Source organism: Physeter macrocephalus, chromosome 11 (assembly GCF_002837175.3).
Source record: "Physeter macrocephalus isolate SW-GA chromosome 11, ASM283717v5, whole genome shotgun sequence".
NCBI lineage: Eukaryota > Metazoa > Chordata > Mammalia > Artiodactyla > Physeteridae > Physeter > Physeter macrocephalus.
Genome location: NC_041224.1, coordinates 94,092,118 through 94,105,989, shown reverse-complemented (window position 1 = coordinate 94,105,989; position 13,872 = coordinate 94,092,118). Strand labels below are relative to the sequence as shown.

The following is a 13,872-nucleotide window of genomic DNA, read 5'->3' as shown; positions in this document are numbered from 1 at the left end:
CTTAGAGTCAGTAGGCCTAACTTCTTTGGCCGGGCCCACAGCAGATGCAACCCAAATTCTCACTAAAATTGCCCAGTCCTCTAATTTCCAAGTGTCTGAAGCACGAATGACAAATGAATCAGGCCCGTCTGAAACCTAACACTTAGCCTTTGTTTTCCTATCCATAAAAATGTAACGGGGTAATTCCTACATCCTAATGTTTACTCACGTATTTCCTCGCATGTTCGTTCGTTCCTTCATTTGTAGGTTCATCCATCCATCCTTCCATCCATCCATCCATTCACTCATTCAGTCAGTTTACCAAGTATTTACTCCATGCCAAGCACCATTCTAGTGTGGTAATTCGCAGGGAATGATGTTCCTCAAGGGGTCGGGAAAGTCTAATGCTCTAAGCAGTTACTGCTAAACTTTTACTATCAGGGGTCATTTCCCCACAAATCAACAAAACAAAGAAAATTACCTAAAAGACAGGGGCAAGATAAAGGTCAGCCTTTCTCCGCACAGGGTTTTCCCTGAAGGGACTCAGGAAGCAAGAAGGTCCTCCTTCACTCTGGACGGTTCTCTGAGCTGTCCTCATGAGGCCTCGAGGTTTCTGGACTTTTCTTGCCCAAAGAATCCAGAAGCCCTACAGCGTATTTCCGGGCTGTAATTGTGAACCCAAGTTCTGATTCTGCCCAGTACCATTCAATCTCTGTCCTTCCTCTTATTAATTTTTCTGGGCTTAAGTATTCCCGATCGAAAACCAGGTTCTAGGCTCCTAATTCGCTGGGGCATGTTTGGGGAGCAAGTGCCTTAGCATTTCTGGTGCTGTTCCGAAAAGCGAAGGTTCTTCCAGGCTGAAGTTCTCGGGTGGGCGGCCCACGCCCCAGGCTTGGGCGCGCACCCCTGATAAGAGGGCGCCGATGTACAGACAGCGAATCCACCGGGTTCAACCCTGCCTTCCTAAGCATCACGAGGCTTATCAGAAAATGAAACTGAAAACCGGGAAGTCCCTCTTTCTAACCTGCCCGGGCCGCGCTCGCTAGGAGACCGGTGACGACCCTGCGGGCAGGGTTCTGATTGGCGGCCTGGGCGTGGACTACAATATAAGTGCGGGCGCGAGACCGGACACTCACTCCGCCACCCGGGCTGCTTCTGTAGCCATGGCTCCCTTCGTCACCTTGGTCCTGCTCGGGCTGCTCTCGGTGTCTGGCTTGGACGCCGTCCCGCGTGAGTGTCCCCTCCTCCCTTTCCCTCTTCCACCAGCCCGTCCTTGTCCCGCTCGCAGCCCTTGGGCACTAACTCCGTACCCCCCGGTGCCGCTCCCAAGTTTTCCTTCCCGGCTCGGTGGAGTACCACGCGGGTTTCTCTCGGGCTGTGGAGGCGGTGTGGGGTGGGGAGTGGGGAGGGGTGCGAGCCCAGGACGCCGGCTTCTCCGGGATGGGGGGAGGGGACCTCTGGCACGCCCGCACCGGGTGGATCGGGACAGAGCGACCGAGATGGGGGAGGGGTTCTCTTCCGCTGGTTCGCGGGGCCTTTGGCTCCCCCCGCGCAGGGGGAGCGGAGGGCGGGCTGGCGGATCCCAAAGGGCTGGGTTGGGGGCTGCGAATGTGTGGAGACCACGCGTGGGCTTTGGGGGAGTCGTCGCCAGGGTGTATCAGTCCGCTGGGAGCCCGAGGGCCTTGAGCTTCCTCCAGGCGCCCGCTAGGTTCAGCTGCCGCTCTGCACTTTGCCCAGATACGCGACGACCAAACCACGGCGAGGAAGTTGCACGCGACTTTTGTGGAGTGTCCTGAGGTGTTTACATATCGCTTCACGTCGTTCATTCTCTTGTTCCCGCTACCTGTCGTTCTTAATAATAATCATAGAGCTACCCGTTGGAGGCTCACTGACCTGCGCTATGTGCTGTATGTCATTTAATTGTGAAATGCGTCTGCGATGTAAACAGGATGCCTTTATCATCAGCTTGTCACAGATGAGGAAAGGGAGGCTCGAAGAGCTGAAGTAATTTAATCACGTAGGGGATTAATGGCAGATAGTAGAGCCTGACCAGAACATTTGGCGGGTCGTGAGCCCTTTGCCTGTAATCCGTGCGTTTTTCACAACCTTCTGTGGTGAGATTCTCGGGAGCAAGCTGGGCGGACATGGGCCCCTGTTGCCTTTCTTCACAGAGGGCTCCTCCTTTGGCTCTTTGCCTGGTTCTTTCCAAGATGAACTGAGTCTCTACTTTCAGTTTTGAGTAAGCGAAGGATTATCATTCAGAAAGGTTGTAAAACTAGGGATAAGAGTAATCAACATGCTTACCCAAGCTGTCTGTCAGGGACACCATGGATACTGAGTACCTTGTAAATACCCTGCAATATACCGGACCTTCAGATTTTTCTGTCTCACAAAAAGCTCTGTGAAGCGAGGTTTTTGTTTGTTTGTTGTTGTTCATGAGAAAAAGGAAGTTAGTTGAAAATTTATTTAGAAAAGAAGCATAATGTCTGTATTATCACTATTGATATTTGTGGGGGCACATAGCTGTAGAAAAATAGCAAGCCGACATTAAAAACTATCTGAATTTGAAAATTTCCTAAGTAATGCATGCCTGCAAGATATACAAGGCCATTTCTGTAATGTATACAAGAAACATCAGTTTTGAGTAAGCGAAGGATTATCATTCAGAAAGGTTGTAAAACTAGGGATAAGAGTAATCAACATGCTTACCCAAGCTGTCTGTCAGGGACACCATGGATACTGAGTACCTTGTAAATACCCTGCAATATACCGGACCTTCAGATTTTTCTGTCTCACAAAAAGCTCTGTGAAGCGAGGTTTTTGTTTGTTTGTTGTTGTTCATGAGAAAAAGGAAGTTAGTTGAAAATTTATTTAGAAAAGAAGCATAATGTCTGTATTATCACTATTGATATTTGTGGGGGCACATAGCTGTAGAAAAATAGCAAGCCGACATTAAAAACTATCTGAATTTGAAAATTTCCTAAGTAATGCATGCCTGCAAGATATACAAGGCCATTTCTGTAATGTATACAAGAAACATGTAATTGTGATTCCCTCTGGGGGATCTATTTTCTGCTCTTTCCCCTATGTGGGTTTTATTTCACTCTGGGTGTAGATAATTTTTCAATTAAACTACAGAAACTCAAATAATTTTCCCCAAAACCCTGAGCCAGTAAGTGGTTGAGGGCAGATTCAAACCCAGTTCTGTCTGATACACCTCCTCCTCTTAGAAGCCACTATTGTGATATTCTTCCAAAAAAAAAAAAAAAAACAGCCCACAAACTGCCTAGCTCCCTCAAAGAGAGAATTCTAGGTGGGATGAACCTGTGCTCTCACTACTGTAGCACCTACTATGTTCTAACTATTAAAAGCTCAAATGCAAAGAGGTTTCTGAATTATCTTCACTTTGAGCTATGAAAAAATATCAGGGCTTCATGGTATGTCCAGTCTAGCTCTTGGTGGGCCTAGGGACCTTTTCTTTGATGATGGGACATTTCTAGACAGATACATCTGGTCAGAGTGGCCTGGTACTCCACCTTCTCTCTACCACTGGACATGGAGGATGAGCTGAACTTTATAATCATGTACCCTGAGTGTATTTGTATTTAAGTGGTTATATACATATATTTATATCAGTCTGTATATTCAGTAGCAGTAACACTTCACTTTGGAAGAAAAATGTAGAAATAGAGTCTATAATATTTTCTTTACACATCCCCATGGAGGGTCTAGACATGCATCCCATTTTGGAAGCCACTGTTCTGTAGCATTATGCAATATTCCCAACCTGGCAGATTATGGCAATCACTTGAGCATGCTAATTAAAAATACAAATTCCACTGTCACATGCATTACTCCACCTGGTCCTAATGGAGAGTATGTTCTCTCTCATTTGCTATAGTCCTCACCCTTCCCTATTGTTCTTACCCAGCCCAACTACTTGATTTAAGGTATTTGCCAGCTCCTGTAGGTGTTTCAGTTTTGTTTCTTTGTTTTCTAGCTCATGAAATCAGATACAGATTCAGATAGAGATTTGTCATATAAACTCTGGACACGATGAAGAGGTTGTGTTTTGTAGAAATATACTTTGGCTTGACTCTGTTAGGAACCTGAGCAAGGAGGTAACAATAATTACACCTGCCACTTACAGAGCAATTGCTGTGTGCCAGGCACTGTACTAGGCACATATTGAGAAGTCTGATCGGTCTAGATCTAGGCAGGAGGCAAAAAAAAGAGGAGTAAACATAGGGGAAAAAAACTGACTGGGTTGAAACAGCGTACAATATCGGGATTTTTTTTTTTTTTTTTTTTTTTTTTTGCGGTATGCGGGCCTCTCACTGTTGTGGCCTCTCCCGTTGTGGAGCACAGGCTCCGAACATGCAGGCTCAGCGTCCTTGGCTCGTGGGCCCCGCCGCTCCGCGGCATGTGGGATCTTCCCAGACCGGGGCACGAACCCGTGTTCCCTGCATCGGCAGGTGGACTCTCAACCACTGCGCCACCAGGGAAGCCCAATAACGGGAATTTTTGATGTGGCTAATATGGAGGGAGTGTGAAGTGAGAAATGAAGCTTGATAAGTAGATTAGGGCCAAATCATGTAGACTCTTGAGTGATAAGGAATTCTGTGGGTGCTGAGGAGCCATGAAAAGTTCTTGAGATTCTCCACAGAGAGATTATTAAAGATACAGCACAATCTCCACTGACAGAAGAAGATGTTAAGAGAAATCTGCTAGAAAAAGCCTGAAAGGCATGTGTAGGGGAATCATGTGGGAAAGACACTAAGTCATGGTTTATCCAAGAAGATGGAGGCTGCCTTTTGAAAAATGGAAGCTCATTTGGCATGAGGGGAAATGGAATTGGGAGAAATGGAGGATCAAATATAAACACTTGGGGCCTGATCTAGCTTTAGACCAAGGTAGCCCCAAGTGAAATACTCTGCAATTTCATCTGTCTTTCCCTGCTGCTCCTCAGGTCCTCCGAAGGTTCAGGTTTACTCACGACATCCCGCAGAGAATGGAAAACCAAATTACCTGAACTGCTATGTGTCTGGGTTCCATCCACCCCAGATTGAGATTGATTTGCTGAAGAATGGGGAGAAGATGGAAGTGGAGCAATCAGACCTGTCTTTCAGCAAGGACTGGTCTTTCTACCTTCTGGTCCACACTGCGTTCACTCCCAACGGAGTGGATCAGTATAGCTGCCGTGTGAAACACGTTACTCTCAGAGAGCCCAAGATAGTTAAGTGGGATCGAGACCACTAACCAGCATCATGGAGGTCTGAAGATGCCTCATTTGGATTGGACTAATTCCACATTCTGTTGTCTTGGTGCACCGGCCTTGTCTGTAAGCCCTGCTATGGTAGTGCCCTCCAAGCCTAGACTCCTCCAGTTCTCTGGCTGGCTTGGGATCGAAGGCTAGTAGGCAAGTTGGGTCCTACTGGGTTTTTCTTAACAAGGTACTCAACGGTGGAGGACAGTGGGCTCTTCTGCCAGCTTTATTTATAACAGTTTTAGACATTTGTTAGTACATACTATTTCAAAAGTGAAACTTAACTGTTTCTCTTTTCTTTTCTCCATTTTCTTTTCTGTAGATCGAGACCACTAACCAGCATCATGGAGGTGGGTTTCTAATCTTAAAGAAAATCTTTCTTTTATAAATTTGTTTATTTATTTTTGGCTGTGTTGCGTGTTTGTTGCTGCGTGCGGGCTTTCTCTAGTTGCGGCGAGCGGGGGCTACTCTTTGTTGTGGTGGGCTGGCTTCTTATTGTGGTGGCTTCTCTTGTGGAGCATGGGCTTTAGTAGTTGTGGCATGTGGGCTCAGTAGTTGTGGCTTGCGGGCTCTAGAGCGCAGGCTCAGTAGTTGTGGTGCACGGGTTTAGTTGCTGCGCGGCATGTGGGATCTTCCTGGACCAGAGCTCGAACCTATGTCCCCTGCGTTGGCAGGCGGATTCTTAACCACTGCGCCACCAGGGAAGCCACAGAAAATCTTTTTTTAATGTCACTATCCTGGAGACTGTTATAGACAGCTCTAATATGATAACCCTCACTGTCTGGAGGACATTCATCAGGGTAGCAGTTTAGCAGGCAGAGAAGAATCCCGTGGGGTCACATTCCCTTCTCCTTTCGGGTGGCATGAGGAAGGCATGTGACCCTGGGTGTGGCTCTGTCAGCATCACTGACCCTCTAAAGGGAGGACAGAAGAGCTGCAGGTGTGCTGTGACAGGACAGAGGCAGCGGTTACCCACAGCACCTGCAAGGTTTGCTCTTTCTTCTGCCATTTCTGCCTTGGGCATCTCTGGGCCTTCAAAAGTGAACCGTCCCTTCCTTTTCATGGCAGTTGCTTTGTTATTTAGCCAGAAGGGAAGAGTGACATGGTTCTGCAGACGCACTGTTCCTAAGTGTGTGGGCACTGTGGTTGCCTCTAGAAGCTCCCAGTCCAATAGAGGAAAGAAATGGAAACAGATTGTTGTAACCTAATGTAAAGCTACTATAACAGACGTATCTTTTTTTTTTAAACATCTTTATTGCAATATAATTGCTTTACAATGTTGTGTTAGTTTCTTCTGTATAACAAAGTGAACCAGCTATACGTACACATATATCCCCATATCCGCTCCCTCTTGCATCTCTCTCCCACCCTCCCTATCCCACCCCTCTAGGTGGACACAAGGCACTGAGCTGATTTCCCTGTGCTGTGCAGCTGCTTCCCACTAGCTATCTATTTTACATTTGGTAGTGTATATATGTCCATGCCACTCTCTCACTTCGTAACAGATGTATTTTGCAAGTACCTCTAGCTGCATGAAACAGGACGCAATTGGACTTCTCTGCATCTTCAGTTGGAGGCCAGAGGCAGATAATCCAGCTTTCTGGGAAATTTTTCTCCACGGGGTATCTTGGCACTGAAAACCTATTCAAATTTCCTGTTACATTGTAAGACAAGGAAGCTAATTTTCTAGAGAATGAGAGAGTTTGGGTGACCTGCCCAGAGTCACACAGTTACTAAATGGTAGAGCCACGATCTGAACTGTAATACAAGCATTCTTTCCTCTAAGACTGTGGGAGAACCAATGGGATAAACTAGTAGGATATGCTCTTTTAATGAGTCTGGAAAATTGTCTGCAGCTATTACTTTTACCAACAGTGATTTATATAGCACAGGTTAGGTAAAGTTTGGAAGTGCTATCTGTAATCCTAATAAAATACATGCATTTGCTAATATTCCTTTTTTTCTTTTTTTCAGTTTTGAAGATGCCTCATTTGGATTGGACTTATTCCAAATTCTGTTTTCTTGCTTTTTAATGCTGATATGCTTTTATGCTTTATGGACATAAATCAGAAGTTATATTGATGTTACCACAAATATCATCTTCTTTATAATTTTTCTTTGTGCACTGCGTCTCCATGTTTGACCTGTCTTGGCATGTAGCTGTAGTTGGGGTGCTGGCAGCGTAGAGGTGGGGAGGAAAGAACTCTCATGTTCAGCATCAACATCTTGGTCAAATTTGAAGTCTTTATTGTCTTTTGCACACAAAACTAGGTAGTAAGATTACTGCATATTTAGAGTAAACCTCCAATTTGTAACGTTTCTTAGAATTTTGGAAAATTTTTGGAAAGATAATTGTCAGAATTATTGGAAATTTATTATAGCGGATGACATTTTGTCATGAAATCATATTTACTTCTTAACATCTGTTAGTATGAGACATGGTTGTGCCTGTTTTTATTTTATTTTGTTTCACTAATTAAAATGCTGGTAAAACTTGATGTGTTTAGTACTTATATATCACTCCTCTTCTAACCCCTTTGTTCAAACAGGGAAATGATCTTCAAATATCACTTGGAGAAGAGTGTGAACTCCTGATGTGTAGGGTTTGGCTCATAGTGGAAGGGGCATCAGTGATCTGCATTTTACGAATGAGGAACAGCATCCCCAAAAAGTTAAATGACTTAAGGTGACACAGCTATCTGCTGGAAGACCTGGCTTCTGTCTTTTAACCAGAATTCTGTTCCCTGGGCTAAGAAATGAGGACTGTGTAGACTTTAAGAGGGAGCAAAAGTATCTGGAGGATTTCATGTTTTAGCAAGCAATATACCTAAATGAAAAATACTAGATTAAAAAATTTCAAGGCATAATTTATACTTGATGACCAGCTTTGTGCATTTAAAAAAATTTGACCATGAATTTGAGTGAGTTAGTGCTAGGTACTGACGAGATGAATAAGACTCAACACTGCTCTCAAATTGCCTTAGTGGAGGGGTAGACATGCACTTGAACAATTAAAATATATACTGATAAAGAGTACAGCATAGGGCTTCCCTGGTGGCGCAGTGGTTGAGAGTCTGCCTGCCGATGCAGGGGACATGGGTTTGTGCCCCGGTCCAGGAGGATCCCGCATGCCGCGGAGCGGCTGGGCTCGTGGGCCATGGCCGCTGGGCCTGTGCGTCCGGAGCCTGTGCTCCGCAACAGGAGAGGCCACAACACTGAGAGGCCCGCGTACCATACAAAAAAAAAAGAAAAAGGAAAAAAAAAAAAGAGTATAGCATAGTTATGCCCAAAGAACTAGGTGATAGGAAAATGTGTTCAGGGAACGAAAATCCTTAGGTAGATTGTACGGTAGCTCTGTTTTTATTTCTTAAGGAACTTCCATACTGTTTTCCATAGTGGCTGTACCAATTTACATTCCCACCAACTGTGTTCCCTTTTCTCCAATATTTATCTATATTTCTGCCTAACTAACTAACTTCCAATATGCAAAAACAAAAACTTTAGGTAAGTGTTAAGGAAGGCTTGTGCTGAGACTTACTGGGTAGTGGTTCTTCCAATTGGTAAACGGGGCCTGAAGTAAGGAGGTAAAATTAGAAGACGTATAGAGGTGTGACAGGTGTGGATAATTCCAACCAGTGGAGCAAGGGTACCTGGGTGAAGACTTGTAGGAACTCAGCTGAGCAGATTGAGGGGTGCCTTATTTAGACTGGTAACTCTCCACCCTTGATGCACATTAGAATTACCTGTGGAACTTAATAAAAAATACCAGCTCTAAAAAATAAAGTCTATTAAAAAAAAAAACTGCCAGCTTTCCAGGCACCAATCCAGACCAACTATATCACAATCTGTAAGTATGGAGCCCAGTATTATTATTATTACTGTTTTTTTTTCTCATAATACCTTATGTTTTTAGAGCAGTTTTAGGTTCACAGCAGAATTGAGGGGAAGGTGCAGGTATTTCACATCTACCCCCTGCTTCCACACATGCATAGTCTCCCCCATTATCAACATCCCCCACCAGAGTGGTACATTTGTTACAACTGATGAACCTACACTGACACATCATAATCAACAAGGTCCATAATTTAAGGTTGCTCTTGGTGTTTTGTTCTGTAGGTATATACTATGTATAATGACATGTATCCATCATTATACTGCCCTAAAATTTCTATGTGCTCGGCCTATTAATTTCTCCCACCCCTGGCAATCACTGATCTTTTTACTGTCTCCATAGTTTTCCTTATCCAGAATCATACAGTATGTAGCTTTATCACACTGACTTTTAATTTAAAAAAAAATTTATTTAAAAAAAATTTATTTATTTATTGGCTGCATTGGGTCTTCGTTGCTGTGCGCAGGCTTTCTCTAGCTGTGGCGGGGGGGAGCTACTCTTCATTGAGGTGCGTGGGCTTCTCATTGCGATGGCTTCTTTTGTGGAGCAGGGGCTCTAGGCACGCGGGCTTCAGTAGTTGTGGCTCACGGGCTTAGTTGCTCCATGGTATGTGGGATCTTCCCAGACCAGGGCTCAAACCCATGTCCCCTGCATTGGCAGGTGGATTCCTAACCACTGCACCACCAGGGAAGTCCCTCATATTGAGTTCTTTCACGTAGTTATATGCATTTAAAGTTCCTCCATGTCTTTTCATGACTTCATAACTCATTTTTTAGCTTTGAATAATATTCCATTGTCTGGATGTACCACAGTCTATTTATCCATTCACCTACTGAAGTACATCTTGGTTTATTCCAAATTTTGTCAATTATGGATAAAGCTATTAATGGCACGTGCAGATTTTTGTGGACATAAGTTTTCACAATATTGTTTGTTTAAATTTCTGAATAGTTAGTACGTGCAGCCAAGGTTGAGACCTATTGGGTTAAATCATAAAGGACTTTTTGTTCCACGTCACTCAACAGAACAATTTTGTGAAAAGCTGCTTTGCTGGCTAATGGTTCAATGTAATGCCCCTTTGGAGCATGGCTCAGTCCCCCATTTCAGAAGAAGAGATTGATGAAAGAGGAGAAATATTGGAGCTTAATTAAGCTTATTAAATATAACTGTGCAATGCAAATTTAAAAGTCTCAATTTCAGTAATAAAGAATTAGATCTTATATACTGACATGGAAGAAGAACCATGCTATATTGCTGAAACAAAAAGCAGTTTCTAGAAAATATATATTGGAAGCCATTATATACAAGCACATGCATTTTATATTTGTATCACACACCATAGCAGGTCTGGTAGGCAATGCCCTGAATAGTTGTTACTCAAGGCATGGATGAGGGGTAAATAAAGACGAGAAAGCTGACTAGTATGTTGGAAAATCAATTTGCTAAAATCCATTTTCCTTGGTGTCAATTGGTGTTTTTCTGAAACCATATGTATTGGGGGGAAGGAGGAGGGATTTTGGAGTGGGATGAGAGTAGAGTAGAGGGGAAATGGCAGGGTCAGACCCTGAGCAGTGGTGTTTCCCTCCTGCTCACCATGGCCAACAATAGAGCCTGTGTCTTGCTCTTCTAAACACTGGGGGATGTGGCAGCTGAGCCAACCACCACCTACCATGGCCTGACCAGATGGAAGAAGGATGGAACCCACAATACTCCGCCATTCTCCCAGGCAGAGGGCTGCTCTCACCCCAGGCTGTGCTGACAAAAGGGCCCAAAGAAGCTTTCTCTCAGTTTGGGGCAAATTGATTATTTGAAGAATTATTTGGCTAATTGATATATAACATTTTTCTTTTAGGAAATTGATTTTATAATTGTTCTAAAATTGTCCCCCTCATCATCAAATACTGAAAATATAGAAAAAAATATCATAAACTCCTGTAATCTCTTATAACAGGATTACCACCTTTTGGATTCCACTGGATTCTCTCAATGTGTACCCATCACTCTCCATTTTATGTTATGGCTATTTTTAAAATTTAACCTTTGGTAAATAGTTCTCCTTGCATTTCCTTATAGTTCCTCATTTAGAAGAACTTAGAAAGAAACTAGAGAAAGACAGCATATGATTGGATGCAGGTTCTAGAACTGCAGAGACAGCCTGAGGGGACCCCCTACCTTAACTGACCAAAGCAAGCAATAGTGAGAAAAAGCTTTAGGGTGGGACCCATGGCTTAAGGCAATTCACCAAGGTAAAGGCAGAAAAAACACACTTGGAAGAGAGTCTAAAGAAATACAGAAATGTGAGTTAGAATTCATCAATTTTAACCTGGAACTGCTCTGCTGATCCAAAGACCTACAAGGAAACATCAAGAGATGAGACTGTGACTGTAACTTAGTGGTTTGTGTATTCCTCAAGAATGGTGCTCAGGGCTTCCCTTGTGGCGCAGTGGTTGAGAGTCCGCCTGCCGATGCAGGGGACACGGGTTCGTGCCCCGGTCCGGGAGGATCCCACATGCCGCGGAGCGGCTGGGCCCGTGAGCCATGGCCGCTGAGCCTGCGCGTCCGGAGCCTGTGCTCCGCAACGGGAGAGGCCACAACAGTGAGAGGCCCGTGTACCGCAAAAAAAAAAAAAAAGAATGGTGCTCAGATCTTGGCAACTGTGGTGGTCATCCTGCTCATCCCCCATTTCAGAGCATCAGCGTTTGCCATCTCAGGTACTCCAAGCTGAGGTGCTACCTCTGACTCCATGTTTATATAGATTTAAAACAAGCTACATTAAACTTTAACTTTTTTTCTCAACCTCTCTAAGCACATAAACCAACAAGAAAAGGTCCAAAAATGTATCCAACAACCTCTTAACAATGTTTACCTGGGAGTAGGAGCTAAGATGTCAGGAGAAGATGGAGGCAGACTTTTAAAATATAATTCTACATACTTCTATATGATCTGAATTTTTACAACTTTTATTATTTGAGTGTATGTTCATTATTTTTAAAAATAGAAAGTTTGTATAGGCAGAAAAAAAACTTGTTAATCCCACCACCCAGAGATGATCACTTACCAGTGTTCATTTTGGTGTGGTTAGCTTTTCAGAAGATTTTAATTTTTGTTCTATCATTTTTAAAATGGTCATTATTATTATGTTTATTTAAAAATTGTTGGAAATAATAATTTTTATATCTCACTTTTTTTCCACTGTCCCAAATGAAAACATGGCATAAAAGGAAACAATACAGAGAACTGGCAAATGTTCTTTTCTAGTTTTTGTCAACAACTACTCTCCCAATATGTTTCGGCTTGTTGCTTTTTACTTATATTTCTTATGTTGTAAACTCTTAAGGTAAAACTCAAAGCCTTTCTTTAATAAAAATCAATATTTTGTCTGCGATGTAGCCATCAAGATTTTAGGGCCAAAAAATTAGCCTCATCTTTCCTTGAATTCTAGGCTTTTACAAAAAAAAAAAATGAAGACTAAAATTTGGGTCCCAGTTATCTTAAGAAATAAAGTATCTGTGAGTACCTTAATTGGAAACTTTAGGCATTAAAAACTATTCTGATACTTTAGAGAGCACAAGAAGGGCTAACAGAAAAATAACCAACTAATAAATATAATTAAAAATCACAGTTTGATCATGTATCAAGTACTTACTATGCACTAAATTCCACACAACTTCTCTCATTAATTGGATACAGTTATTCATCTTCTTTGGTCCTCCACAACATAGATGATTAAAAAGTCTACAAAACTAAGGAGATATTTATATCTCTATAGCACACAGGCCCAACTGAAGACTGCAGTGATGTGCAGCCTTCCCCTTCCCCATGGCCCACTTCCTCTTTTTACTGTTTTCACTTAGAAAAAACAGATAGGAGTCTTGATGCCACACAATGCCATACTGTTATTTGAAGTGGTTTTTTTGGTATACCAAGCTATCTACAACCTTGCATACCATTTTCATCATCTGAAGAGTCAGTGAATGTCTTAGGTCGAGTTCTTGCAGAAGCAGGCCATGAGCCAGTGGATGTAAGTGATTTAGTATTAAGAAAGGGCTTCCAAGCAGAGAGTCCCATACAGGATAAACCCAAGGAGAAACATACTGAGACACACAGTAATCAAACTGGCAAAAATTAAAGACAAAGAAAAATTATTGAAAGCAACAAGGGAAAAACGACAAATAACATACAAGGGAACTCCCATAAGGTTAACAGCTGATTTCTCAGCAGAAACTCTACAAGCCAGAAGGGAGTGGCATGATATACTTAAAGTGATGAAAGGGAAGAAGCTACAACCAAGATTACTCTACCCTGGCAAGGATCTCATTCAGATTTGATGGAGAAATCAAAAGCTTTACAGGCAAGCAAAAGCTAAGAGAATTCAGCACTACCAAACCAACTCTACAACAAATGGTAAAGGAACTTCTCTAAGTGGGAAACACAAGAGAAGAAAAGGACATACAGGGGCTTCCCTGGTGGTGCAGTGGTTGAGAATCTGCCTGCTAATGCAGGGGACACGGGTTCGAGCCCTGGTCTGGGAGGATCCCCACATGCCGTGGAGCAACTAGGCCCGTGAGCCACAACTACTGAGCCTGCACATCTGGAGCCTGTGCTCTGCAACAAGAGAGGCCGCGATAGTGAGAGGCCCACGCACCGCAATGAAGAGTGGCCCCCGCTTGCCGCAACTAGAGAAAGCCCTCACACAGAAACGAAGACCCAACACAGCAAAAATAAATAAATAAAT

At 43.3% G+C, this 13,872-nt stretch overlaps 1 protein-coding gene across 2 annotated transcripts in view; it reads left to right on the top strand.

The window, feature by feature from the left end:
• The first annotated feature begins 1,101 nt into the window (after positions 1 to 1,101).
• The window catches only part of B2M (beta-2-microglobulin), a 17,801-nt gene continuing 5,030 nt past the window's right edge, over positions 1,102 to 13,872 (top strand). The window contains exons 1-3 of one of the 2 annotated variants that reach the window (XM_024117672.2): positions 1,102 to 1,209; positions 4,949 to 5,252; positions 7,220 to 7,743. In XM_024117672.2, the coding sequence (XP_023973440.1) occupies positions 1,143 to 1,209; positions 4,949 to 5,238 (357 nt within the window). In that variant the 5' untranslated portion in view covers positions 1,102 to 1,142 and the 3' untranslated portion in view covers positions 5,239 to 5,252; positions 7,220 to 7,743. Of the gene's footprint in view, positions 1,210 to 4,948; positions 5,253 to 5,312; positions 5,596 to 7,219; positions 7,932 to 13,872 lie in introns of those variants that run through there. The other variant, XM_055088263.1, reaches the window with a different exon arrangement.